The sequence below is a fragment of the Hyla sarda genome, chromosome 8 (assembly GCF_029499605.1).
Source record: "Hyla sarda isolate aHylSar1 chromosome 8, aHylSar1.hap1, whole genome shotgun sequence".
Taxonomy (NCBI): domain Eukaryota; kingdom Metazoa; phylum Chordata; class Amphibia; order Anura; family Hylidae; genus Hyla; species Hyla sarda.
The window spans coordinates 11,919,202-11,946,228 of record NC_079196.1 but is presented as its reverse complement, the minus strand read 5'-3'; the positions used below and the strand labels follow the sequence as shown (position 1 = coordinate 11,946,228).

Sequence of the window (27,027 nt, the reverse complement as noted above, 5' to 3'; positions counted from 1 at the left end):
ATGTACAGGAGCCCACCCTAAATATACAGAGGCCTATACAGTCATGTACAGGAGCCCACCCTAAATATACAGAGGGGCCTATACAGTCATCATGTACAGGAGCCCACCCTAAATGTACAGAGGGGTCTATACAGTCATCATGTACAGGAGCCCACCCTAAATATACAGAGGGGCCTATACAGTCATCATGTACAGGAGCCCACCCTAAATATACAGAGGGGCTTATACAGTCATCATGTACAGGAGCCCACCCTAAATATACAGAGGCCTATACAGTCATCATGTACAGGAGCCCACCCTAAATATACAGGGGCCTATACAGTCATCATGTACAGGAGCCCACCCTAAATATACAGGGGCCTATACAGTCATCATGTACAGGAGCCCACCCTAAATATACAGAGGGGCCTATACAGTCATCATGTACAGGAGCCCACCCTAAATATACAGAGGCCTATACAGTCATCATGTACAGGAGCCCACCCTAAATATACAGAGGGGCCTATACAGTCATCATGTACAGGAGCCCACCCTAAATATACAGGGGCCTATACAGTCATCATGTACAGGAGCCCACCCTAAATATACAGGGGCCTATACAGTCATCATGTACAGGAGCCCACCCTAAATATACAGAGGGGCCTATACAGTCATCATGTACAGGAGCCCACCCCAAATATACAGAGGCCTATACAGTCATCATGTACAGGAGCCCACCCTAAATATACAGAGGGGCCTATACAGTCATCATGTACAGGAGCCCACCCTAAATATACAGAGGGGCCTATACAGTCATCATGTACAGGAGCCCACCCTAAATATACAGAGGGGCCTATACAGTCATCATGTACAGGAGCCCACCCTAGATATACAGAGGCCTATACAGTCATCATGTACAGGAGCCCACCCTAAATGTACAGAGGGGCCTATACAGTCATCATGTACAGGAGCCCACCCTAAATATACAGGGGCCTATACAGTCATCATGTACAGGAGCCCACCCTAAATATACAGAGGGGCCTATACAGTCATCATGTACAGGAGCCCACCCTAAATATACAGAGGGGCCTATACAGTCATCATGTACAGGAGCCCACCCTAAATATACAGAGGCCTATACAGTCATCATGTACAGGAGCCCACCCTATATATACAGGGGGGCCTATACAGTCATCATGTACAGGAGCCCACCCTAAATATACAGAGGGGCCTATACAGTCATCATGTACAGGAGCCCACCCTAAATATACAGAGGGGCCTATACAGTCATCATGTACAGGAGCCCACCCTAAATATACAGAGGCCTATACAGTCATCATGTACAGGAGCCCACCCTAAATATACAGGGGGGCCTATACAGTCATCATGTACAGGAGCCCACCCTAAATATACAGAGGCCTATACAGTCATCATGTACAGGAGCCCACCCTAAATATACAGAGGCCTATACAGTCATCATGTACAGGAGCCCACCCTAAATATACAGAGGGGCCTATACAGTCATCATGTACAGGAGCCCACCCTAAATATACAGAGGCCTATACAGTCATCATGTACAGGAGCCCACCCTAAATATACAGGGGCCTATACAGTCATCATGTACAGGAGCCCACCCTAAATATACAGAGGGGTCTATACAGTCATCATGTACAGGAGCCCACCCTAAATATACAGAGGCCTATACAGTCATCATGTACAGGAGCCCACCCTAAATATACAGGGGCCTATACAGTCATGTACAGGAGCCCACCCTAAATATACAGGGGCCTATACAGTCATCATGTACAGGAGCCCACCCTAAATATACAGGGGCCTATACAGTCATGTACAGGAGCCCACCCTAAATGTACAGAGGGGCCTATACAGTCATCATGTACAGGAGCCCACCCTAAATATACAGAGGGGCCTATACAGTCATCATGTACAGGAGCCCACCCTAAATATACAGGGGCCTATACAGTCATGTACAGGAGCCCACCCTAAATATACAGAGGGGCCTATACAGTCATCATGTACAGGAGCCCACCCTAAATATACAGGGGCCTATACAGTCATGTACAGGAGCCCACCCTAAATATACAGAGGCCTATACAGTCATCATGTACAGGAGCCCACCCTAAATGTACAGAGGGGCCTATACAGTCATCATGTACAGGAGCCCACCCTAAATATGCAGAGGGGCCTATACAGTCATCATGTACAGGAGCCCACCCTAAATATACAGAGGGGCCTATACAGTCATCATGTACAGGAGCCCACCCTAAATATACAGAGGGGCCTATACAGTCATCATGTACAGGAGCCCACCCTAAATATACAGAGGCCTATACAGTCATCATGTACAGGAGCCCACCCAAAATATACAGGGGGGCCTATACAGTCATCATGTACAGGAGCCCACCCTAAATATACAGGGGACCTATACAGTTATCATGTACAGGAGCCCACCCTAAATATACAGAGGGGCCTATACAGTCATCATGTACAGGAGCCCACCCTATATATACAGGGGGGCCTATACAGTCATCATGTACAGGAGCCCACCCTAAATATACAGAGGGGCCTATACAGTCATCATGTACAGGAGCCCACCCTAAATATACAGAGGGGCCTATACAGTCATCATGTACAGGAGCCCACCCTAAATATACAGGGGCCTATACAGTCATCATGTACAGGAGCCCACCCTAAATATACAGAGGCCTATACAGTCATGTACAGGAGCCCACCCTAAATATACAGAGGGGCCTATACAGTCATCATGTACAGGAGCCCACCCTAAATATACAGAGGGGCCTATACAGTCATGTACAGGAGCCCACCCTAAATGTACAGAGGGGCCTATACAGTCATCATGTACAGGAGCCCACCCTAAATATACAGGGGGGCCTATACAGTCATCATGTACAGGAGCCCACCCTAAATATACAGAGGCCTATACAGTCATCATGTACAGGAGCCCACCCTATATATACAGGGGGGCCTATACAGTCATCATGTACAGGAGCCCACCCTAAATATACAGAGGCCTATACAGTCATCATGTACAGGAGCCCACCCTATATATACAGGGGGGCCTATACAGTCATCATGTACAGGAGCCCACCCTAAATATACAGAGGCCTATACAGTCATGTACAGGAGCCCACCCTAAATATACAGAGGGGCCTATACAGTCATCATGTACAGGAGCCCACCCTAAATGTACAGAGGGGTCTATACAGTCATCATGTACAGGAGCCCACCCTAAATATACAGAGGGGCCTATACAGTCATCATGTACAGGAGCCCACCCTAAATATACAGAGGGGCTTATACAGTCATCATGTACAGGAGCCCACCCTAAATATACAGAGGCCTATACAGTCATCATGTACAGGAGCCCACCCTAAATATACAGGGGACTATACAGTCATCATGTACAGGAGCCCTACCTAAATATACAGGGGCCTATACAGTCATCATGTACAGGAGCCCACCCTAAATATACAGAGGGGCCTATACAGTCATCATGTACAGGAGCCCACCCTAAATATACAGAGGCCTATACAGTCATCATGTACAGGAGCCCACCCTAAATATACAGAGGGGCCTATACAGTCATCATGTACAGGAGCCCACCCTAAATATACAGGGGCCTATACAGTCATCATGTACAGGAGCCCACCCTAAATATACAGGGGCCTATACAGTCATCATGTACAGGAGCCCACCCTAAATATACAGAGGGGCCTATACAGTCATCATGTACAGGAGCCCACCCTAAATATACAGAGGGGCCTATACAGTCATCATGTACAGGAGCCCACCCTAAATATACAGAGGGGCCTATACAGTCATCATGTACAGGAGCCCACCCTAAATATACAGGGGCCTATACAGACATCATGTACAGGAGCCCACCCTAAATATACAGAGGGGCCTATACAGTCATCATGTACAGGAGCCCACCCTAAATATACAGAGGGGCCTATACAGTCATCATGTACAGGAGCCCACCCTAGATATACAGAGGCCTATACAGTCATCATGTACAGGAGCCCACCCTAAATGTACAGAGGGGCCTATACAGTCATCATGTACAGGAGCCCACCCTAAATATACAGAGGGGCCTATACAGTCATCATGTACAGGAGCCCACCCTAAATATACAGAGGGGCCTATACAGTCATCATGTACAGGAGCCCACCCTAAATATACAGAGGCCTATACAGTCATCATGTACAGGAGCCCACCCTAAATATACAGAGGCCTATACAGTCATCATGTACAGGAGCCCACCCTAAATATACAGAGGCCTATACAGTCATCATGTACAGGAGCCCACCCTAAATATACAGGGGCCTATACAGTCATCATGTACAGGAGCCCACCCTAAATATACAGAGGCCTATACAGTCATCATGTACAGGAGCCCACCCTAAATATACAGGGGCCTATACAGTCATGTACAGGAGCCCACCCTAAATATACAGAGGGGCCTATACAGTCATCATGTACAGGAGCCCACCCTAAATATACAGAGGCCTATACAGTCATCATGTACAGGAGCCCACCCTAAATATACAGGGGCCTATACAGTCATCATGTACAGGAGCCCACCCTAAATATACAGAGGCCTATACAGTCATCATGTACAGGAGCCCACCCTAAATATACAGGGGCCTATACAGTCATGTACAGGAGCCCACCCTAAATATACAGGGGCCTATACAGTCATCATGTACAGGAGCCCACCCTAAATATACAGGGGCCTATACAGTCATGTACAGGAGCCCACCCTAAATGTACAGAGGGGCCTATACAGTCATCATGTACAGGAGCCCACCCTAAATATACAGAGGGGCCTATACAGTCATCATGTACAGGAGCCCACCCTAAATATACAGGGGCCTATACAGTCATGTACAGGAGCCCACCCTAAATATACAGAGGCCTATACAGTCATCATGTACAGGAGCCCACCCTAAATGTACAGAGGGGCCTATACAGTCATCATGTACAGGAGCCCACCCTAAATATGCAGAGGGGCCTATACAGTCATCATGTACAGGAGCCCACCCTAAATATACAGAGGGGCCTATACAGTCATCATGTACAGGAGCCCACCCTAAATATACAGAGGGGCCTATACAGTCATCATGTACAGGAGCCCACCCTAAATATACAGAGGCCTATACAGTCATCATGTACAAGAGCCCACCCTAAATATACAGAAGCCTATACAGTCATGTACAGGAGCCCACCCTAAATATACAGGGGCCTATACAGTCATGTACAGGAGCCCACCCTAAATATACAGGGGCCTATACAGTCATGTACAGGAGCCCACCCTAAATATACAGAGGCCTATACAGTCATCATGTACAGGAGCCCACCCTAAATATACAGAGGGACCTATACAGTCATCATGTACAGGAGCCCACCCTAAATATACAGAGGGACCTATACAGTCATCATGTACAGGAGCCCACCCTAAATATACAGAGGGGCCTATACAGTCATCATGTACAGGAGCCCACCCTAAATATACAGGGGCCTATACAGACATCATGTACAGGAGCCCACCCTAAATATACAGGGGCCTATACAGTCATCATGTACAGGAGCCCACCCTAAATATACAGAGGGGCCTATACAGTCATCATGTACAGGAGCCCACCCTAAATATACAGGGGGGCCTATACAGTCATCATGTACAGGAGCCCACCCTAAATATACAGAGGGGCCTATACAGTCATCATGTACAGGAGCCCACCCTAAATATACAGAGGCCTATACAGTCATCATGTACAGGAGCCCACCCTAAATATACAGAGGCCTATACAGTCATGTACAGGAGCCCACCCTAAATATACAGAGGGGCCTATACAGTCATCATGTACAGGAGCCCACCCTAAATATACAGGGGCCTATACAGTCATCATGTACAGGAGCCCACCCTAAATATACAGAAGCCTATACAGTCATCATGTACAGGAGCCCACCCTAAATATACAGAAGCCTATACAGTCATCATGTACAGGAGCCCACCCTAAATATACAGAGGGGCCTATACAGTCATGTACAGGAGCCCACCCTAAATATACAGAGGCCTATACAGTCATGTACAGGAGCCCACCCTAAATATACAGGGGCCTATACAGTCATGTACAGGAGCCCACGGTAAATATACTGTTGTCAGATGCTGCAGGCGTATACACTATGGTTTTCATCCATCCTCCTCCTCCTCACCTGCTCAGCCTTCTGATGGAACACGGCGGACATGGCCAGGATGGTACTCCTCTCGTCCAGCGCTGCCGCAAAGCTTTTCCACTCCTGGTCCAGCTGAGTGGAGATCTGCTTGATCTGCTGCGAGGCGTAGTGCCCGGCTTCTATCAGGCGGGAGGCCACAGACATTATGCGATTGATGTTGACGTAGGCATTCTGCAACGACAAGAGAGGAGAGATCATCACTGAGAGGAAGACAGAGCGGTCACACGTCGTATACTCTGCAGGGGGCACAGTATATTACCGCCTGGTATCAGACAGTAATATAAGGTACCAAGTCACTTCACTCTATTCACTGGGATGATAACAAGCGGCAATAGACGGCACTGTACACGGGTGAAAAGACACTGAAAACATTATCACTAAGCACAACAGCAGAATAGTGAGTGCAGCTCTAGAGGTGACTGGAGGATAATACATGATATAACAGCAGAATAGCGAGTGCAGCTCTGGAGATGACTGGAGGATAAGACATGATATTACAGCAGAATAGCGAGTGCAGCTCTGGAGGTGACTGGAGAATAAGACATGATATTACAGCAGAATAGTGAGTGCAGCTCTGGAGGTGACTGGAGGATAAGACATGATATTACAGCAGAATAGTGAATGCAACACTGGGGGACAAGACAATGTAATAGCAGAATGAGTACAGCTCTGTAAGTAACTGGGGGAAAATGTATGATGTAACAGCAGAAAAGAGACTGCAGCTCAGGATGTGACTAGAGTATAAGACATAATGTAACAGCAGAATACTGAGTGCAGCTCAGGATGTGACTAGAATATAAGACATAATGTAACAGCAGAATACTGAGTGCAGCTCAGGATGTGACTACAGTATAAGACATAATGTAACAGCAGAATACCGAGTGCAGCTCAGGATGTGACTAGAGTATAAGACATAATGTAACAGCAGAATACTGAGTGCAGCTCAGGATGTGACTAGAATATAAGACATAATGTAACAGCAGAATACTGAGTGCAGCTCAGGATGTGACTAGAGTATAAGACATAATGTAACAGCAGAATACTGAGTGCAGCTCAGGATGTGACTAGAGAATAAGACATAATTTAACAGCAGAATACTGAGTGCAGCTCAGGATGTGACTAGAGTATAAGACATAATGTAACAGCAGAATACTAAGTGCAGCTCAGGATGTGACTAGAATATAAGACATAATGTAACAGCAGAATACTGAGTGCAGCTCAGGATGTGACTAGAGTATAAGACATAATGTAACAGCAGAATACCGAGTGCAGCTCAGGATGTGACTAGAGAATAAGACATAATGTAACAGAAGAATACTGAATGCAGCTCAGGATGTGACTAGAATATAAGACATAATGTAACAGCAGAATACTGAATGCAGCTCAGGATGTGACTAGAGAATAAGACATAATGTAACAGCAGAATACTGAGTGCAGCTCAGGATGTGACTAGAGTATAAGACATAATGTAACAGCAGAATACCGAGTGCAGCTCAGGATGTGACTAGAATATAAGACATAATGTAACAGCAGAATACTGAGGGCATCCCAAGACATGATGTAAAAGCAGAATTGTGAGTGCAGCTCTGGAGGTGACTGGAGGATATGACATAATGTAACAGCAGAATACTGAATGCAGCTCAGGATGTGACTAGAGTATAAGACATAATGTAACAGCAGAATACTGAGTGCAGCCCAATGCATAATGTAAAAGCAGAATTGTGAGTGCAGCTCTGGAGGTGACTGGAGGATATGACATGATGTAACAGCAGAATAGTGAGTGCAGCCCAGGATGTGAGTAGAGTATAAGACATAATGTAACAGCAGAATAGTGAGTGCAGCTCAGGATGTGACTAGAGTATAAGACATTATGTCATAGCAGAATAGTGAGTGCAGCTGTGGATGTGACTTGAGGATATCACATGATGTAACAGAAGAATACTGAGTGCAGCTCAGGATGTGACTAGAGTGTAAGACATAATGGGGGAGATTCATCAAAACCTGTCCAGAGGAAGCGTTGCTGAGTTGCCCATAGCAACCAATCAGATCACTTATTTAAAGGGGTATTCCAGGAAAAAAAAAAATGTTTATATCAACTGGCTCCAGAAAGTTAAACAGATTTGTAAATTACTTCTATAAAAAAAATCTTAATACTTCCAATAATTATCAGCTGCTGAAGTTGAGTTGTTGTTTTCTGTCTGACAACAGTGCTCTCTGCTGACATCTCTGCTTGTCTCGGGAACTGCACAGAGTAGAAGAGGTTTGCTATGGGGGATTTGCTTCTAAACTGAGCGGTTCCCGAGACACTTGTCATCAGAGAGCACTTAGACAGAAAAGAACAACTCAACTTCAGCAGCTCATAAGTACTGAAAGGATTAAGATGTTTTAATAGAAGTCATTTACAAATCTGTTTAACTTTCTGGAGCCAGTTGATATATATATATAAAAACGTTTTTTCCTGGATAACCCCTTTCATTTTGCAGAGGCCTTGTTAGAAATTAAAGCAGCGATCTGATTGGTTGCTATGGCCAACTGGGCAAATTTTCCTCCGCACAGGTTTTGATTAATCTTTAATTTGAGGTGAAATTCCACAAGCGGAAATTCTGCCGTGTGCATAGACCCTAACAATCACACAGCCTGGAGAACCACAAGTGACAGAAGGAGGCAGCTGAGACATAACCCTCCACACCTCCGTCCTCCATTCTCTCTCGTCCTTCTTCTTCTTTCATTAAAAGGGTTACTCCGCTCCCCGGCACCCGGAACATTGAGTTCCGAACGCTGGATGCGGGCTTCCGTGTTCACGCCCGCCCCCTTGTGACGTCACGTCCCGCCTCCTCAATGCAAGTCTATGGGAGGGGTCGTGACGGCAGTCGTGCCCCCTTCCAATAGACTTTCATTGAGGGGGCAGAGCGTGAACACGGAAGCCCACACCGAGCGTTCGGAACTCAGTGTTCCGGACGCTGGGGAGCGGAGTAACCCTTTAATTTCACATCAGAGAGTCGCATCCAATTGTCATTAATAAAGAAGATTAATCAGACGGAGTGCCGCAATATAATCCAATGAGAAGCCCAGGCGTGAGCCCATCCCAGCCCAACACTCCCCATCATCCACCTGTCAGTCTGAATGTAGAGGACTACTACTCCCAGCACAATCTTACATAGTATGCGCCGTGTGTTCTCCTCTCATCCCTCTTATCCCAGTCTGGTCTTGTGAAAGCATTTAAAGGGGTTATCCAGGAAAAAACTTTTTTTCATATATCAACTGGCTCCAGAAAGTTAAACAGATTTGTAAATTACTTCTATTAAAAAATCTTAATCCTTTCAGTACTTATGAGCTTCTGAAGTTAAGGTTGTTCTTTTCTGTCTAAGTGCTCTCTGATGACACCTGTCTCGGGAAACGCCCATTTTAGAAGCAAATCCCCATAGCAAACCTCTTCTAAACTGGGCGTTTCCCGAGACAGGTGTCATCAGAGAGGATTTAGACAGAAAAGAACAACCTTAACTTCAGAAGCTCATAAGTACTGAAAGGATTAAGATTTTTTAATAGAAGTAATTTACAAATCTGTTTAACTTTCTGGAGCCAGTTGATATATATAAAAAAGTTTTTTCCTGGAATATCCCTTTAATTACACAGGCCACCAGCAGCCGTGAGGATGTAGGACAGATGAATCCACTGTAACGACACCTCACCGACAAACTACAACTGAAACAGTCACGTGACAGTTGCAGACCGATAGAAGTGATTGGAGACTAAGACCGTCACATGACCCTCCTCAATCACTTCTAAAACTAGCGTCAAGTTGTGCAGTTGAAAAGGGGCAATATCTGAGCGCCAACCAGATATTGCAAAACTACAACTCCCAGCATGTCCAGACAGCCAACCAGATATTGCAAAACTACAACTCCCAGCATGTCCAGACAGCCAACCAGATATTGCAAAACTACAACTCCCAGCATGCCCAGACAGCCAACCAGATATTGCAAAACTACAACTCCCAGCATGCCCAGACAGCCAACCAGATATTGCAAAACTACAACTCCCAGCATGCCCAGACAGCCAACCAGATATTGCAAAACTACAACTCCCAGCATGCCCAGACAGCCAACCAGATATTGCAAAACTACAACTCCCAGCATGTCCAGACCGCCAACCAGATATTGCAAAACTACAATTCCCAGCATGTCCAGACCGCCAACCAGATATTGCAAAACTACAACTCCCAGCATGCCCAGACAGCCAACCAGATATTGAAAAACTACAACTCCCAGCATGTCCAGACAGCGAACCATATATTGCAAAACTACAATTCCCAGCATGTCCAGACCGCCAACCAGATATTGCAAAGTTACAACTCCCAGCATGTCTGGACCACCAACCAGATATTGCAAAACTACAATTCCAAGCATGTCCGGACAGCCAACTAGATATTGTAAAACTACAACTCCCAGCATGCCCAGACAGCCAACCAGATATTGCAAAACTACAATTCCAAGCATGTCCGGACAGCAAACCAGATATTGAAAAACTACAACTCACAGCATGTCCAGACAGCCAACCAGATATTACAACACTACAAGTCCCAGCATGCCCAGACAGCCATCCAAATGCTGCAAAGGTATAACTCCCAGTATGCAGTTGAAAATGGGTCAACAGCGGAGGGTTTGTTACAATGTATCCGCAGCAAAAATCTAATTCCAGTTCTGTTTGCTGTTCCCCCAACCCCTGGCCACACATCAGAAACATAAAATCTCTCTCCTGTGCTGATATTTTGTTACAATGTCTTAGCGCAGGTAACATATAACCGTCTGTTTATCTCACAGAAGATGAGACTAGACTGAATACAATTATAACAAACCCTCAGCTGAGAGAAGAGTCAGATCGGCCTTTAGGTTTTTAGCCTAACGTCTTCATTCACTGACAGCAAGTAGAGATCTTAAAAAATATCTTTAAAAAATGCTGAGTCAGAGATCTGCAGAGTATAACCCTGAGCCCCAGGAGCTAGCACTCAAGTAAGGCCAGGATTGTTCCTCCCCGCTGGCCCTGCAGGGGTTAATACAAGTATGGCTATAAATCGAGCACTGTCAGGGCCCCCTGGGACCCCGAAACATTATCCCTAAAAAATCTTAGGCAGCAGAATTTACAGCTGTCCGGCCACGTGCAGGAGACGCTCCTGAAATCGCAGCCTCTCGGAGGGACACTCCTGGCATCGGACTGAGAGCCGCGGTCGGCGCAGATCATCGCGCGCTAATAATTGTGAAAAGATGCGCGCCTAATCAGGGGCGGCAGATGTAACCGATTTGTCGACTCCTGCCAGAACACCGCATTCCAGAGAATTTCATTACAGGACGGATCAGTCTTATTCCAAGGGCTGGAAATACAACCGGAAAATCTAAATTTAAACCAGGGATGGATCGCGACCAAAAGGCGTTTAACACTTTCCCAGCACAAAAAGCTGACAATCTAAGTGGTTTCCAATCAGGGTGCGACGCACGGTTAGGAAAACACTGTCATAAGCCTTACATGGCATAACAATGTGGCTTCAGCTACAAGACTACAACTCCCAGCATGTCCAGACAGCCAACCAGATATTGCTAAACTACAGCTCCCAGCATGCCCAGTCACCCTACCATATACTGTAAAACTACAGCTCCCAGCATGCCCAGTCAGCCTACCATATACTGTAAAACTACAACTTCCAGCATGCTTGGACAGTCAATTAGATATTGTGAAACTACAACTCTCAGCATGACCAGACAGCCAACAAAATACTGTAAAACTACAACTCCCAGCATAACCAGAAATCCAACGAAATACTGTAAAACTACAACTCCCCGCATAACCAGACAGCCAACGAAATACTGTAAAACTACAACTCCCAGCATAACCAGACAGCCAACGAAATACTGTAAAACTACAACTCCCAGCATAACCAGACAGCCAACGAAATACTGTAAAACTACAACTCCCCGCATAACCAGACAGCCAACGAAATACTGTAAAACTACAACTCCCAGCATAACCAGACAGCCAACGAAATACTGTAAAACTACAACTCCCAGCATAACCAGACAGCCAACGAAATACTGTAAAACTACAACTCCCCGCATAACCAGACAGCCAACGAAATACTGTAAAACTATAACTCCGGACAGAACACTACTTGGGAAACACTGATCTAACTAGTTAGGTGCAATGACCAACAAAGACTTTTTGTTGACACATGAGCGTCTCCAGGACCAGGAGAGATTACCCCATAACAACTACTGCGCCAAAAGCGGGGTCATGTGCCAAAATAAACTCATGGGATAGACTGTTGTTTTGTAAACATTTTGACTGGTTTGTTACAATGTTTCAGTGCAGGTGATCTACAATTGTAACATCTGTAGACTGGATTGTAATATCTGTAGACTGGATTGTAATATCTGTAGACTGGATTGTAACATCTGTAGACTGGATTGTAATATCTGTAGACTGGATTGTAACATCTGTAGACTGGATTGTAATATCTGTAGACTGGATTGTGTGATATCTGTAGACTGGATTGTGTGATATCTGTAGACTGGATTGTGTGATATCTGTAGACTGGATTGTAATATCTGTAGACTGGATTGTAATATCTGTAGACTGGATTGTGATATCTATAGACTGGATTGTGTGATATCTGTAGACTGGATTGTATTATCTGTAGACTGGATTGTGTGATATCTGTAGACTGGATTGTAATATCTGTAGACTGGATTGTAATATCTGTAGACTGGATTGTAATATCTGTAGACTGGATTGTAATATCTGTAGACTGGATTGTGTGATATCTGTAGACTGGATTGTGTGATATCTGTAGACTGGATTGTGTGATATCTGTAGACTGGATTGTAATATCTGTAGACTGGATTGTAATATCTGTAGACTGGATTGTAATATCTGTAGACTGGATTGTATTATCTGTAGACTGGATTGTATTATCTGTAGACTGGATTGTGTGATATCTGTAGACTGGATTGTGTGATATCTGTAGACTGGATTGTAATATCTGTAGACTGGATTGTATTATCTGTAGACTGGATTGTAATATCTGTAGACTGGATTGTAATATCTGTAGACTGGATTGTATTATCTGTAGACTGGATTGTATTATCTGTAGACTGGATTGTATTATCTGTAGACTGGATTGTAATATCTGTAGACTGGATTGTGTGATATCTGTAGACTGGATTGTAATATCTGTAGACTGGATTGTAATATCTGTAGACTGGATTGTGTGATATCTGTAGACTGGATTGTAATATCTGTAGACTGGATTGTAATATCTGTAGACTGGATTGTGATATCTATAGACTGGATTGTAATATCTGTAGACTGGATTGTAACATCTGTAGACTGGATTGTAATATCTGTAGACTGGATTGTAATATCTGTAGACTGGATTGTAATATCTGTAGACTGGATTGTGTGATTTCTGTAGACTGGATTGTGTGATATCTGTAGACTGGATTGTGTGATATCTGTAGACTGGATTGTATTATCTGTAGACTGGATTGTAATATCTGTAGACTGGATTGTGTGATATCTGTAGACTGGATTGTGTGATATCTGTAGACTGGATTGTGTGATATCTGTAGACTGGATTGTAATATCTGTAGACTGGATTGTAATATCTGTAGACTGGATTGTATTATCTGTAGACTGGATTGTATTATCTGTAGACTGGATTGTATTATCTGTAGACTGGATTGTAATATCTGTAGACTGGATTGTGTGATATCTGTAGACTGGATTGTAATATCTGTAGACTGGATTGTAATATCTGTAGACTGGATTGTGTGATATCTGTAGACTGGATTGTAATATCTGTAGACTGGATTGTAATATCTGTAGACTGGATTGTGATATCTATAGACTGGATTGTGTGATATCTGTAGACTGGATTGTATTATCTGTAGACTGGATTGTAATATCTGTAGACTGGATTGTAATATCTGTAGACTGGATTGTAATATCTGCAGACTGGATTGTAATATCTGTAGACTGGATTGTGTGATATCTGTAGACTGGATTGTAATATCTGTAGACTGGATTGTGTGATATCTGTAGACTGGATTGTAATATCTGTAGACTGGATTGTAATATCTGTAGACTGGATTGTGTGATATCTTTAGACTGGATTGTATTATCTGTAGACTGGATTGTAATATCTGTAGACTGGATTGTAATATCTGTAGACTGGATTGTGTGATATCTGTAGACTGGATTGTAATTTCTGTAGACTGGATTGTAATATCTGTAGACTGGATTGTGATATCTATAGACTGGATTGTGTGATATCTGTAGACTGGATTGTGTGATATCTGTAGACTGGATTGTATTATCTGTAGACTGAATTGTGTGATATCTGTAGACTGGATTGTGTGATATCTGTAGACTGGATTGTAATATCTGTAGACTGGATTGTAATATCTGTAGACTGGATTGTATTATCTGTAGACTGGATTGTAATATCTGTAGACTGGATTGTAATATCTGTAGACTGGTTTGTAACATTTGTAGACTGAATTGTATTATCTGTAGACTGGATTGTATTATCTGTAGACTGGATTGTAATATCTGTAGACTGGATTGTAATATCTGTAGACTGGATTGTAATATCTGTAGACTGGATTGTGTGATATCTGTAGACTGGATTGTAATATCTGTAGACTGGATTGTAATATCTGTAGACTGGATTGTAATATCTGTAGACTGGATTGTATTATCTGTAGACTGGATTGTATTATCTGTAGACTGGATTGTAATATCTGTAGACTGGATTGTGTGATATCTGTAGACTGGATTGTAATATCTGTAGACTGGATTGTAATATCTGTAGACTGGATTGTGTGATATCTGTAGACTGGATTGTAATATCTGTAGACTGGATTGTAATATCTGTAGACTGGATTGTGATATCTATAGACTGGATTGTAATATCTGTAGACTGGATTGTAACATCTGTAGACTGGATTGTAATATCTGTAGACTGGATTGTAATATCTGTAGACTGGATTGTAATATCTGTAGACTGGATTGTGTGATTTCTGTAGACTGGATTGTGTGATATCTGTAGACTGGATTGTGTGATATCTGTAGACTGGATTGTATTATCTGTAGACTGGATTGTAATATCTGTAGACTGGATTGTGTGATATCTGTAGACTGGATTGTGTGATATCTGTAGACTGGATTGTGTGATATCTGTAGACTGGATTGTAATATCTGTAGACTGGATTGTAATATCTGTAGACTGGATTGTATTATCTGTAGACTGGATTGTATTATCTGTAGACTGGATTGTATTATCTGTAGACTGGATTGTAATATCTGTAGACTGGATTGTGTGATATCTGTAGACTGGATTGTAATATCTGTAGACTGGATTGTAATATCTGTAGACTGGATTGTGTGATATCTGTAGACTGGATTGTAATATCTGTAGACTGGATTGTAATATCTGTAGACTGGATTGTGATATCTATAGACTGGATTGTGTGATATCTGTAGACTGGATTGTATTATCTGTAGACTGGATTGTAATATCTGTAGACTGGATTGTAATATCTGTAGACTGGATTGTAATATCTGCAGACTGGATTGTAATATCTGTAGACTGGATTGTGTGATATCTGTAGACTGGATTGTAATATCTGTAGACTGGATTGTGTGATATCTGTAGACTGGATTGTAATATCTGTAGACTGGATTGTAATATCTGTAGACTGGATTGTGTGATATCTGTAGACTGGATTGTATTATCTGTAGACTGGATTGTAATATCTGTAGACTGGATTGTAATATCTGTAGACTGGATTGTGTGATATCTGTAGACTGGATTGTAATTTCTGTAGACTGGATTGTAATATCTGTAGACTGGATTGTGATATCTATAGACTGGATTGTGTGATATCTGTAGACTGGATTGTGTGATATCTGTAGACTGGATTGTATTATCTGTAGACTGAATTGTGTGATATCTGTAGACTGGATTGTGTGATATCTGTAGACTGGATTGTAATATCTGTAGACTGGATTGTAATATCTGTAGACTGGATTGTATTATCTGTAGACTGGATTGTAATATCTGTAGACTGGATTGTAATATCTGTAGACTGGTTTGTAACATTTGTAGACTGAATTGTATTATCTGTAGACTGGATTGTATTATCTGTAGACTGGATTGTAATATCTGTAGACTGGATTGTAATATCTGTAGACTGGATTGTATTATCTGTAGACTGGATTGTATTATCTGTAGACTGGATTGTAATATCTGTAGACTGGATTGTAATATCTGTAGACTGGATTGTAATATCTGTAGACTGGATTGTATTATCTGTAGACTGGATTGTGTGATATCTGTAGACTGGATTGTAATATCTGTAGACTGGATTGTAATATCTGTAGACTAGATTGTGTGATATCTGCAGACTGGATTGTAATATCTGTAGACTGGATTGTGTGATATCTGTAGACTGGATTGTATTATCTGTAGACTGGATTGTGTGATATCTGTAGACTGGATTGTATTATCTGTAGACTGGATTGTGTGATATCTGTAGACTGGATTGTATTATCTGTAGACTGGATTGTGTGATATCTGTAGACTGGATTGTAATATCTGTAGACTGGATTGTGTATTATCTGTAGACTGGATTGTATTATCTGTAGACTGGATTGTGTGATATCTGTAGACTGGATTGTAATATCTGTAGACTGGATTGTGTGATATCTGTAGACTGGATTGTATTATCTGTAGACTGGATTGTGTGATATCTGTAGACTGGATTGTATTATCTGTAGACTGGATTGTGTGATATCTGTAGACTGGATTGTATTATCTGTAGACTGGATTGTGTGATATCTGTAGACTGGATTGTATTATCTGTAGACTGGATTGTGTGATATCTGTAGACTGGATTGTAATATCTGTAGACTGGATTGTGTATTATCTGTAGACTGGATTGTATTATCTGTAGACTGGATTGTGTGATATCTGTAGACTGGATTGTAATATCTGTAGACTGGATTGTGTGATATCTGTAGACTGGATTGTATTATCTGTAGACTGGATTGTGTGATATCTGTAGACTGGATTGTATTATCTGTAGACTGGATTGTGTGATATCTGTAGACTGGATTGTATTATCTGTAGACTGGATTGTGTGATATCTGTAGACTGGATTGTATTATCTGTAGACTGGATTGTAATATCTGTAGACTGGATTGTGTGATATCTGTAGACTGGATTGTGTGATATCTGTAGACTGGATTGTGTGATATCTGTAGACTGGATTGTAATATCTGTAGACTGGATTGTAATATCTGTAGACTGGATTGTATTATCTGTAGACTGGATTGTATTATCTGTAGACTGGATTGTATTATCTGTAGACTGGATTGTAATATCTGTAGACTGGATTGTGTGATATCTGTAGACTGGATTGTAATATCTGTAGACTGGATTGTAATATCTGTAGACTGGATTGTGTGATATCTGTAGACTGGATTGTAATATCTGTAGACTGGATTGTAATATCTGTAGACTGGATTGTGATATCTATAGACTGGATTGTGTGATATCTGTAGACTGGATTGTATTATCTGTAGACTGGATTGTAATATCTGTAGACTGGATTGTAATATCTGTAGACTGGATTGTAATATCTGCAGACTGGATTGTAATATCTGTAGACTGGATTGTGTGATATCTGTAGACTGGATTGTAATATCTGTAGACTGGATTGTGTGATATCTGTAGACTGGATTGTAATATCTGTAGACTGGATTGTAATATCTGTAGACTGGATTGTGTGATATCTGTAGACTGGATTGTATTATCTGTAGACTGGATTGTAATATCTGTAGACTGGATTGTAATATCTGTAGACTGGATTGTGTGATATCTGTAGACTGGATTGTAATTTCTGTAGACTGGATTGTAATATCTGTAGACTGGATTGTGATATCTATAGACTGGATTGTGTGATATCTGTAGACTGGATTGTGTGATATCTGTAGACTGGATTGTATTATCTGTAGACTGAATTGTGTGATATCTGTAGACTGGATTGTGTGATATCTGTAGACTGGATTGTAATATCTGTAGACTGGATTGTAATATCTGTAGACTGGATTGTATTATCTGTAGACTGGATTGTAATATCTGTAGACTGGATTGTAATATCTGTAGACTGGTTTGTAACATTTGTAGACTGAATTGTATTATCTGTAGACTGGATTGTATTATCTGTAGACTGGATTGTAATATCTGTAGACTGGATTGTAATATCTGTAGACTGGATTGTATTATCTGTAGACTGGATTGTATTATCTGTAGACTGGATTGTAATATCTGTAGACTGGATTGTAATATCTGTAGACTGGATTGTAATATCTGTAGACTGGATTGTATTATCTGTAGACTGGATTGTGTGATATCTGTAGACTGGATTGTATTATCTGTAGACTGGATTGTGTGATATCTGTAGACTGGATTGTAATATCTGTAGACTGGATTGTGTATTATCTGTAGACTGGATTGTATTATCTGTAGACTGGATTGTGTGATATCTGTAGACTGGATTGTAATATCTGTAGACTGGATTGTGTGATATCTGTAGACTGGATTGTATTATCTGTAGACTGGATTGTGTGATATCTGTAGACTGGATTGTATTATCTGTAGACTGGATTGTGTGATATCTGTAGACTGGATTGTATTATCTGTAGACTGGATTGTGTATTATCTGTAGACTGGATTGTATTATCTGTAGACTGGATTGTGTGATATCTGTAGACTGGATTGTAATATCTGTAGACTGGATTGTGTGATATCTGTAGACTGGATTGTATTATCTGTAGACTGGATTGTGTGATATCTGTAGACTGGATTGTATTATCTGTAGACTGGATTGTGTGATATCTGTAGACTGGATTGTATTATCTGTAGACTGGATTGTGTGATATCTGTAGACTGGATTGTAATATCTGTAGACTGGATTGTAATATCTGTAGACTGGATTGTGTGATATCTGTAGACTGGATTGTATTATCTGTAGACTGGATTGTGTGATATCTGTAGACTGGATTGTATTATCTGTAGACTGGATTGTGTGATATCTGTAGACTGGATTGTAATATCTGTAGACTGGATTGTGTATTATCTGTAGACTGGATTGTATTATCTGTAGACTGGATTGTGTGATATCTGTAGACTGGATTGTAATATCTGTAGACTGGATTGTGTGATATCTGTAGACTGGATTGTATTATCTGTAGACTGGATTGTGTGATATCTGTAGACTGGATTGTATTATCTGTAGACTGGATTGTGTATTATCTGTAGACTGGATTGTATTATCTGTAGACTGGATTGTGTGATATCTGTAGACTGGATTGTAATATCTGTAGACTGGATTGTGTGATATCTGTAGACTGGATTGTATTATCTGTAGACTGGATTGTGTGATATCTGTAGACTGGATTGTATTATCTGTAGACTGGATTGTGTGATATCTGTAGACTGGATTGTATTATCTGTAGACTGGATTGTGTGATATCTGTAGACTGGATTGTAATATCTGTAGACTGGATTGTAATATCTGTAGACTGGATTGTGTGATATCTGTAGACTGGATTGTATTATCTGTAGACTGGATTGTGTGATATCTGTAGACTGGATTGTATTATCTGTAGACTGGATTGTGTGATATCTGTAGACTGGATTGTATTATCTGTAGACTGGATTGTGTGATATCTGTAGACTGGATTGTATTATCTGTAGACTGGATTGTGTGATATCTGTAGACTGGATTGTAATATCTGTAGACTGGATTGTGTATTATCTGTAGACTGGATTGTATTATCTGTAGACTGGATTGTGTGATATCTGTAGACTGGATTGTAATATCTGTAGACTGGATTGTGTGATATCTGTAGACTGGATTGTATTATCTGTAGACTGGATTGTGTGATATCTGTAGACTGGATTGTATTATCTGTAGACTGGATTGTGTGATATCTGTAGACTGGATTGTATTATCTGTAGACTGGATTGTGTGATATCTGTAGACTGGATTGTATTATCTGTAGACTGGATTGTGTGATATTTGCAGACTGGATTGTATTATCTGTAGACTGGATTGTGTGATATCTGCAGACTGGATTGTAATATCTGTAGATTGTAACCATTCTTATAGCCCCCGGCAGAGAGATGTGTTAGGTCTGTACAGATGACTTACATGTTCTCATGTTCTTGTCTCCCCCCCCCCCCCCCCCCCCCCCCCCGGGGATCAGGTGACGCCTTTACGAGATCCCCCGTCCAGACGCGAGGTCCAGCTCTGAATCGACCATTTATTCTCAGCGCCTCCGCTCAATGCCCTGACTACTCATAAAGTACTGGAGCAGCTCCATAAAACTCAGGGTGGGGGGGGGGGGGGGTAATATGAAGGGGCTGATGTCACTGTTCTCAGGCATCATCTGCTCCATTATATACTTCACTGTTTCCCAACCGGGGTGCCTCCAGCTGTTGCAAAACTAAAATTCCCAGCATGCCCAGACAGCCAGTAGTTTTGTAGTTTTGCAACAGCTGGAGGCACCCTGGTTGGGAAACAATGTTATACAGACACAGAGCATGCTGGGAATCCTACTGAATGCTTAAATGAATATATCAGTATTTTCTAAACAGTGTACCTCCCGCTGTTCCAAAACTACAACTCCCAGCATGCCCGGACAGCCTTTGGCTGTCCGGGCATGGTGGGAGTTGTAGTTTTGCAACAGCTGGAGGCACACTGTTTGGAAAACACTGATATGTATGTGTATGTGTACTTTACACCAATATTTTGCACACCTTTGAAACACATAATAAATCTGGTTTATTTTCCTTAGTAAATCTCCCCCCAGAGACCACCGCTCCTGCGTCTGTGTGATGGTCGGGGGTGAGGTTATGGAGGATGATCCTGTTCATCTAAGAAACAGTTAATGTCTTTCAGGAGTCAATTTTACAGGGGTGAATATGTACACATGTAAATGACTCCAGTGAATATAATGGTCTGTGGGGGGGACCCCCGACATGGGTCAGTCCACACATAAGGCTCGGCTTTCCCCTCGGAGCGTCATGAGAGAAAGATGGACACAAACGACCACACACAAGCAGAGAGAGCGCGCCACTGATCTCTCCATACATCCTACTGATCCCTCATGGACCATGTAGCTGCATACAGTCTCTTAGTGTGTTCTTCTGCTCCCTTACTGTCCACATTACAGCCTCCTGCTCTCTTACTGTCCACATTACACCCTCCTGCTCTCTTACTGTCCACATTACAGCCTCCTGCTCTCTTACTGTCCACATTACAGCCTCCTGCTCTCTTACTGTCCACATTATGGCCTCCTGCTCTCTTACTGTCCACATTACAGCCTCCTGCTCTCTTACTGTCCACATTACAGCCTCCCTGCTGCTCTCTTACTGTCCACATTACACCCTGCTGCTCTCTTACTGTCCACATTACACCCTCCTGCTCTCTTACTGTCCACATTACAGCCTCCTGCTCTCTTACTGTCCACATTACAGCCTCCTGCTCTCTTACTGTCCACATTACAGCCTCCTGCTCTCTTACTGTCCACATTACGGCCTCCTGCTCTCTTACTGTCCACATTACGGCCTCCTGCTCTCTTACTGTCCACATTACAGCCTCCTGCTCTCTTACTGTCCACATTACAGCCTCCTGCTCTCTTACTGTCCACATTACAGCCTCCTGCTCTCTTACTGTCCACATTACAGCCTCCTGCTCTCTTACTGTCCACATTACAGCCTCCTGCTCTCTTACTGTCCACATTACAGCCTCCTGCTCTCTTATTGTCCACATTACAGCCTCCTGCTTTCTTACTGTCCACATTACGTCCTCCTGCTCTCTTACTGTCCACATTACAGCCTCCTGCTCTCTTACTGTCCACATTACAGCCTCCTGCTCTCTTACTGTCCACATTACAGCCTCCTGCTCTCTTACTGTCCACATTACGGCCTCCTGCTCTCTAACTGTCCACATCATGGCCTCCTGCTCTCTTACTGTCCACATTACAGCCTCCAGCTCTCTTAAATTTAAAGTATTTACGTTTTCGCCTTACTTTTTAATGTTGTTTTATTTATTTTTTTCTTTAGGTTTAGATCATCATACAACAGAGACTTACCATGGAATTCATGGCGAAGTGGTTGTGCTGGGTCTGCAGGTCGAGGGCGTGCTGGTAGCTCATTCCGATCTCCGTGTGACCCTGCAGGAAAACCTCCTTGTTGTGAGTGATCCAATCGAACATCTGCAGGAACAGAAAGAGGAGTCACGACACGACAGCAACAATATGGTGGCAAAATGTCAGTTGTGACCCAATGGATTCTGTCTGTAACCAGGTTGCCACCAGCTGTTGCAAAACTACAACTCCCAACATGCCCGGACAGCCTTTGGCTGGCCGGGCATGCTAGGAGTTGTAGTTTTGCAACAGCTGGAGTCACCCTGGTTGGGAAACACTGACTTAGCATTTCAGTATCAGGGGAGGCCCAGCCCCAGATCCTGCATACACGATATAGTGTCAGCGCCGCATGTATTTGCAAATTTTCCTAGTGGGAGCCATACCAACATATCGCAATGCGATTGCAGTATATTGTGCAGCCCTATTGTCCTCCAATTCATTATAGGCCCTAAGTATATTCACTATATTCCTCTGCACAAAACAGGATCAGAAACATTTGTAAAAAAAAAAAAAAAAAAAATAAATCTGCAACAACTCTCAGACAATTCATAGAAAACACAACAACCTGTAATTATGTGAAGTGAACTCGCGGCCGCGCCGTAGGTTGAGTAATAGTTGACTGTGATTTATTACTCCTCCTCTGGTTTCCTTAGCCTGCAGCTGGTATCTTCCTGATACAATTGCGCACATGATGTTACTGACACCAAGTTCCCATACACCATGCTCTTATGTGCTCGCATAGTTGCGCTATTTGTATAAGCGCACCTACCGGTCTCTATGGGCAATAACCCGCCGCACGTTCAGGCCAAGGAATCTTTTCAGTTATCCCTGATCCTTCGTAAGATGTGCGATCCGCACCTCGGATGAGGGTGTACATCTGCGAATGAGCGTGTGTGTAATGTGGAGTATGTAAATGAGGGTGGATATACAGTGGGACAAAAAAGTATTTAGTCAGCCACCAATTGTACAAGTTCTCCCCCTTATAAAGATGAGAGGCTGTAATTGTCATCATAGGTTATAACCTCAACTATGAGAGACAGAATGAGAAAAAAAAATCCATCAAATCACATTGTCTGATTTTTAAATAATTTATTTGCAAATTATGGTGGAAAATAAGTATTTGGTCACCTACAAACAAGAAGATTTCTGTCTCTCACAGACCTGTAACTTCTTCTGTAAGAGTCTCCTCTGTCCTCCACTCGTTACCTGTATTAATGGCTCCTGTTTGATCTTGTTATCAGTATAAAATACACCTGTCCACAACCTCAAACAGTCACACTCCAAACTCCACTATGGCCAAGACCAAAGAGCTGTCGAAGGACACCAGAAACAAAATTGTAGACCTGCACCAGGATGGGAAGACTGAATCTGAAATAGGCAAGCAGCTTGGTGTGAAGAGATCAACTGTGGGAGCAATTATTAGAAAATGGAAGAAATACAAGACCAATGATCATCTCCCTCCATCTGGGGCTCCACGCAAGATCTCACCCCGTGGTGTCAAAATGATCACAAGAACGGTGAGCAAAAATCCCAGAACCACACGGGGGACCTAGTGAATGACCTGCAGAGAGCTGGGACCAAAGTAACAAAGGCTACCATCAGTAACACACTACGCCGCCAGGGACTCATATCATGCAGTGCTAGACGTGTCCCCCTGCTTAACCGCTTAAGGACCAGGCCAATTTTATTTTTTAATTTCTGTTTTTTCCTCCTCGCCTTCTAAAAATCATAACTCCCTTATATTTCCATCCACAGACCCATATGAGGGCTTGTTTTTTGTATCACCAATTTTACTTTGTAATGACATCACTTATGTTACCATATAATGTACGACGCAACCAAACAAATATTATTTATGTGGGAAAATTGAAAAGAAAACCGCAATTTAGCAAATTTTGGAAGGTTTTGTTTTCACGCTGTACACTTTCCGGTAAAAATGATATGTTTTCTTTATTCTGTGGGTCAATACGATTAAAATGATACCCATGTTATAGGCTTTTCTATAATTGTATCGCTTTGAAAAAAATCTTAAACTATTTTAACAAAATTAGTATGTTTGAAATTGCCCTATTTTAACCACCTATAACTTTCTAATTTTTCTTTTTACAGGGCGATATGCAGGCTAATTTTTTGCGCCAAGATCTGTAGTTATTATCGGTACCACTTTTGCTTAGGTTTCACTTTTTATAAATTTTTTTAATAACATTTTTTTGCGATAAATTGTGACAAAAAAGCAACAATCTTGGATTTTTTTTTTTTTTACGTTTACGCAATTCACTGTACGGGATAATTAACAATATATTTTGATAGTTCAGACTTTTACGCATGCGGCAATACCAAATATGTTTATTAATAATTTTTTTACGCTTTTTTGGGGTAAAATGGGAAAAATGCATGATTTACATTTTTATTGGGGGAGGGGATTTTTCTAATATTTTTACTTTTTTTTTTTTTTTTTTACACTTTAATAGACCCTATAGGGAACTACTTATAGCAATCATTTGATTGCTAATACTGTTCAGTGCTATGCATAGGGGGTAGCACTGATCAGTGTTATCGGTCATCTTCTTTTCTTGTCTGCTCGATCTCAGACCAGAGCAGAAGACCCCTGGAGACGGACCTCTGTCCACCATTATGGATGATCGGATCCCCACAGCAACGCATGCGGGCGATCCGACCATCCATTTAAAGTACTGCACTGCCACAGATGTCGTGATCTGTATTGATCATGGCATCTGAGAGGTTAATGGCAGCCCTCCGCTCGATGGGAGCCGGGACCTGCCGTGCATGATGCGAGAACCGGTCCATTGCTGGCGGTCATGGCGGAGCGTAAATGTACGTCATGGTGCGTTAAGTACCACGGCACCATGACGTACATTTTACATCCATTTTCGTTAAGGGGTTAAGCCAGTACATGTCCGGGCCCGTCTGAAGTTTGCTAGAGAGCATTTGGATGATCCAGAAGAGGATTGGGAGAATGTCATATGGTCAGATGAAACCAAAGTAGAATTGTTTGGTAAAAACTCAACTCGTCGTGTTTGGAAAAGAAAGAATGCTGGGTTGCATCCAAAGAACACCATACCTACTGTGAAGCATGGGGGGTGGAAACATCATGCTTTGGGGCTGTTTTTCTGCTAAGAGACCAGGACGGCTGATCCGTGTAAAGGAAAGAATGAACGGGGCCATGAGATTTTGAGTGAAAACCTCCTTCCATCAGCAAGGGCATTGAAGATGAAACGTGGCTGGGTCTTTCAGCATGACAATGATTCCAAACACACCACCCGGGCAATGAAGGAGTGGCTTTGTAAGAAGTATTTCAAGGTCCTCGAGCGACCTAGCCAGTGTTCAGACCTCAACCCCATAGAAAACCTTTGGAGGGAGTTGAAAGTCCATGTTGCCCAGTGACAGCCCCAAAGCATCACTGCTCTAGAGGAGATCTGCATGGAGGAATGGGCCAAAATACCAGCAACAGTGTGTGAAAACCTTGTGAAAACAGAAAACATGTGACCTCTGTAATTGCCAACAAAGGTGATATAACAAAGTATTGAGATGAGCCTTTGTTATTGACCAAATATTTTCCACCATAATTTGCAAATAAATTCTTTAATAATCAGACAATGTGATTTTATGGATTTTTTTTCTCATTCTGTCTCTCATAGTTGAGGTTATAACATATGATGACATTTACAGCCTCTCATCTTTATAAGGGGGAGAACTTGCAAAATTGGCGGCTAACTAAATACTTTTTTTCCCCCCACTGTAATAGTGTGTAAATGAGGGTGCACTGCTGTAAATAAGCGTTCATATAATATAAAGTGTGGAAATGAGGGTGCACACCTGTGAGTGAGCATGCATATAATATAGTGTGTGTGAGGGTGCATATAGTATATACAGTGTGTAAATGTGGGTGCACATCTGCGAATGAGTGTGCATATAGTATAGAGCATGTAAATGAGGGTGTACGTCTGTGACTGAGTGTGCATACACTATAGAGTGTAAATGAGGGTGCACAGCTGTGAATGAGGGTGCATATAATGTAGAGTATCTAAACAAGTAAATGAGCATGTATATAACAGGGTGCACACCTGTGAAAGAGCATGCATATAATATAGTGTGTGCAAATGAGGGTGCACACCTGTGAATGAGCGTGCATATAATATACAATGTGTATATGAGCGTGCATGTGTAATAGTGAGTGTAAATGAGGGTGCACACCTTTGAACGAGCGTGCATATAATATACAATGTGTATATGAGCGTGCATGTGATATAGTGAGTGTAAATGAGGGTGCACACCTGTGAACGAGCGTGCATATAATATACAATGTGTATATGAGCGTGCATGTGATATAGTGAGTGTAAATGAGGGTGCACACCTGTGAACGAGCGTGCATATATTATGTTCCCATACACCGTGCTCTTATCTGCTCGCACAGTTGCGCTATTTGTATAATCGCTCCTATTGGTCTCTATTGGCAATAACCCGCCGCACGTGCAGGCTGAG

The 27,027-nt window shown here is 42.3% G+C and overlaps 1 protein-coding gene and 1 long non-coding RNA gene across 8 annotated transcripts in view; one reads left to right on the top strand and one right to left on the bottom strand.

Annotated features, from left to right (window-relative positions):
* KALRN (kalirin RhoGEF kinase) overlaps nt 1-27,027 on the bottom strand; it is a 353,691-nt gene that overhangs the window by 174,582 nt on the left and 152,082 nt on the right. For all 7 annotated transcript variants that reach the window (XM_056535719.1, XM_056535720.1, XM_056535723.1 and 4 more), the window contains exons 6-7: nt 22,471-22,593; nt 6,235-6,426 (exon numbers count right to left, since the gene is read on the bottom strand). In XM_056535719.1, coding sequence (XP_056391694.1) covers nt 6,235-6,426; nt 22,471-22,593 — 315 coding nt within the window. The remainder of the gene's footprint in view (nt 1-6,234; nt 6,427-22,470; nt 22,594-27,027) is intronic.
* Nucleotides 1-27,027, top strand: part of LOC130284857 (uncharacterized) — an 82,543-nt gene that overhangs the window by 9,998 nt on the left and 45,518 nt on the right. The window contains exon 2 of the long non-coding RNA XR_008847163.1: nt 22,442-22,572. This is a non-coding gene — a long non-coding RNA (uncharacterized LOC130284857). The remainder of the gene's footprint in view (nt 1-22,441; nt 22,573-27,027) is intronic.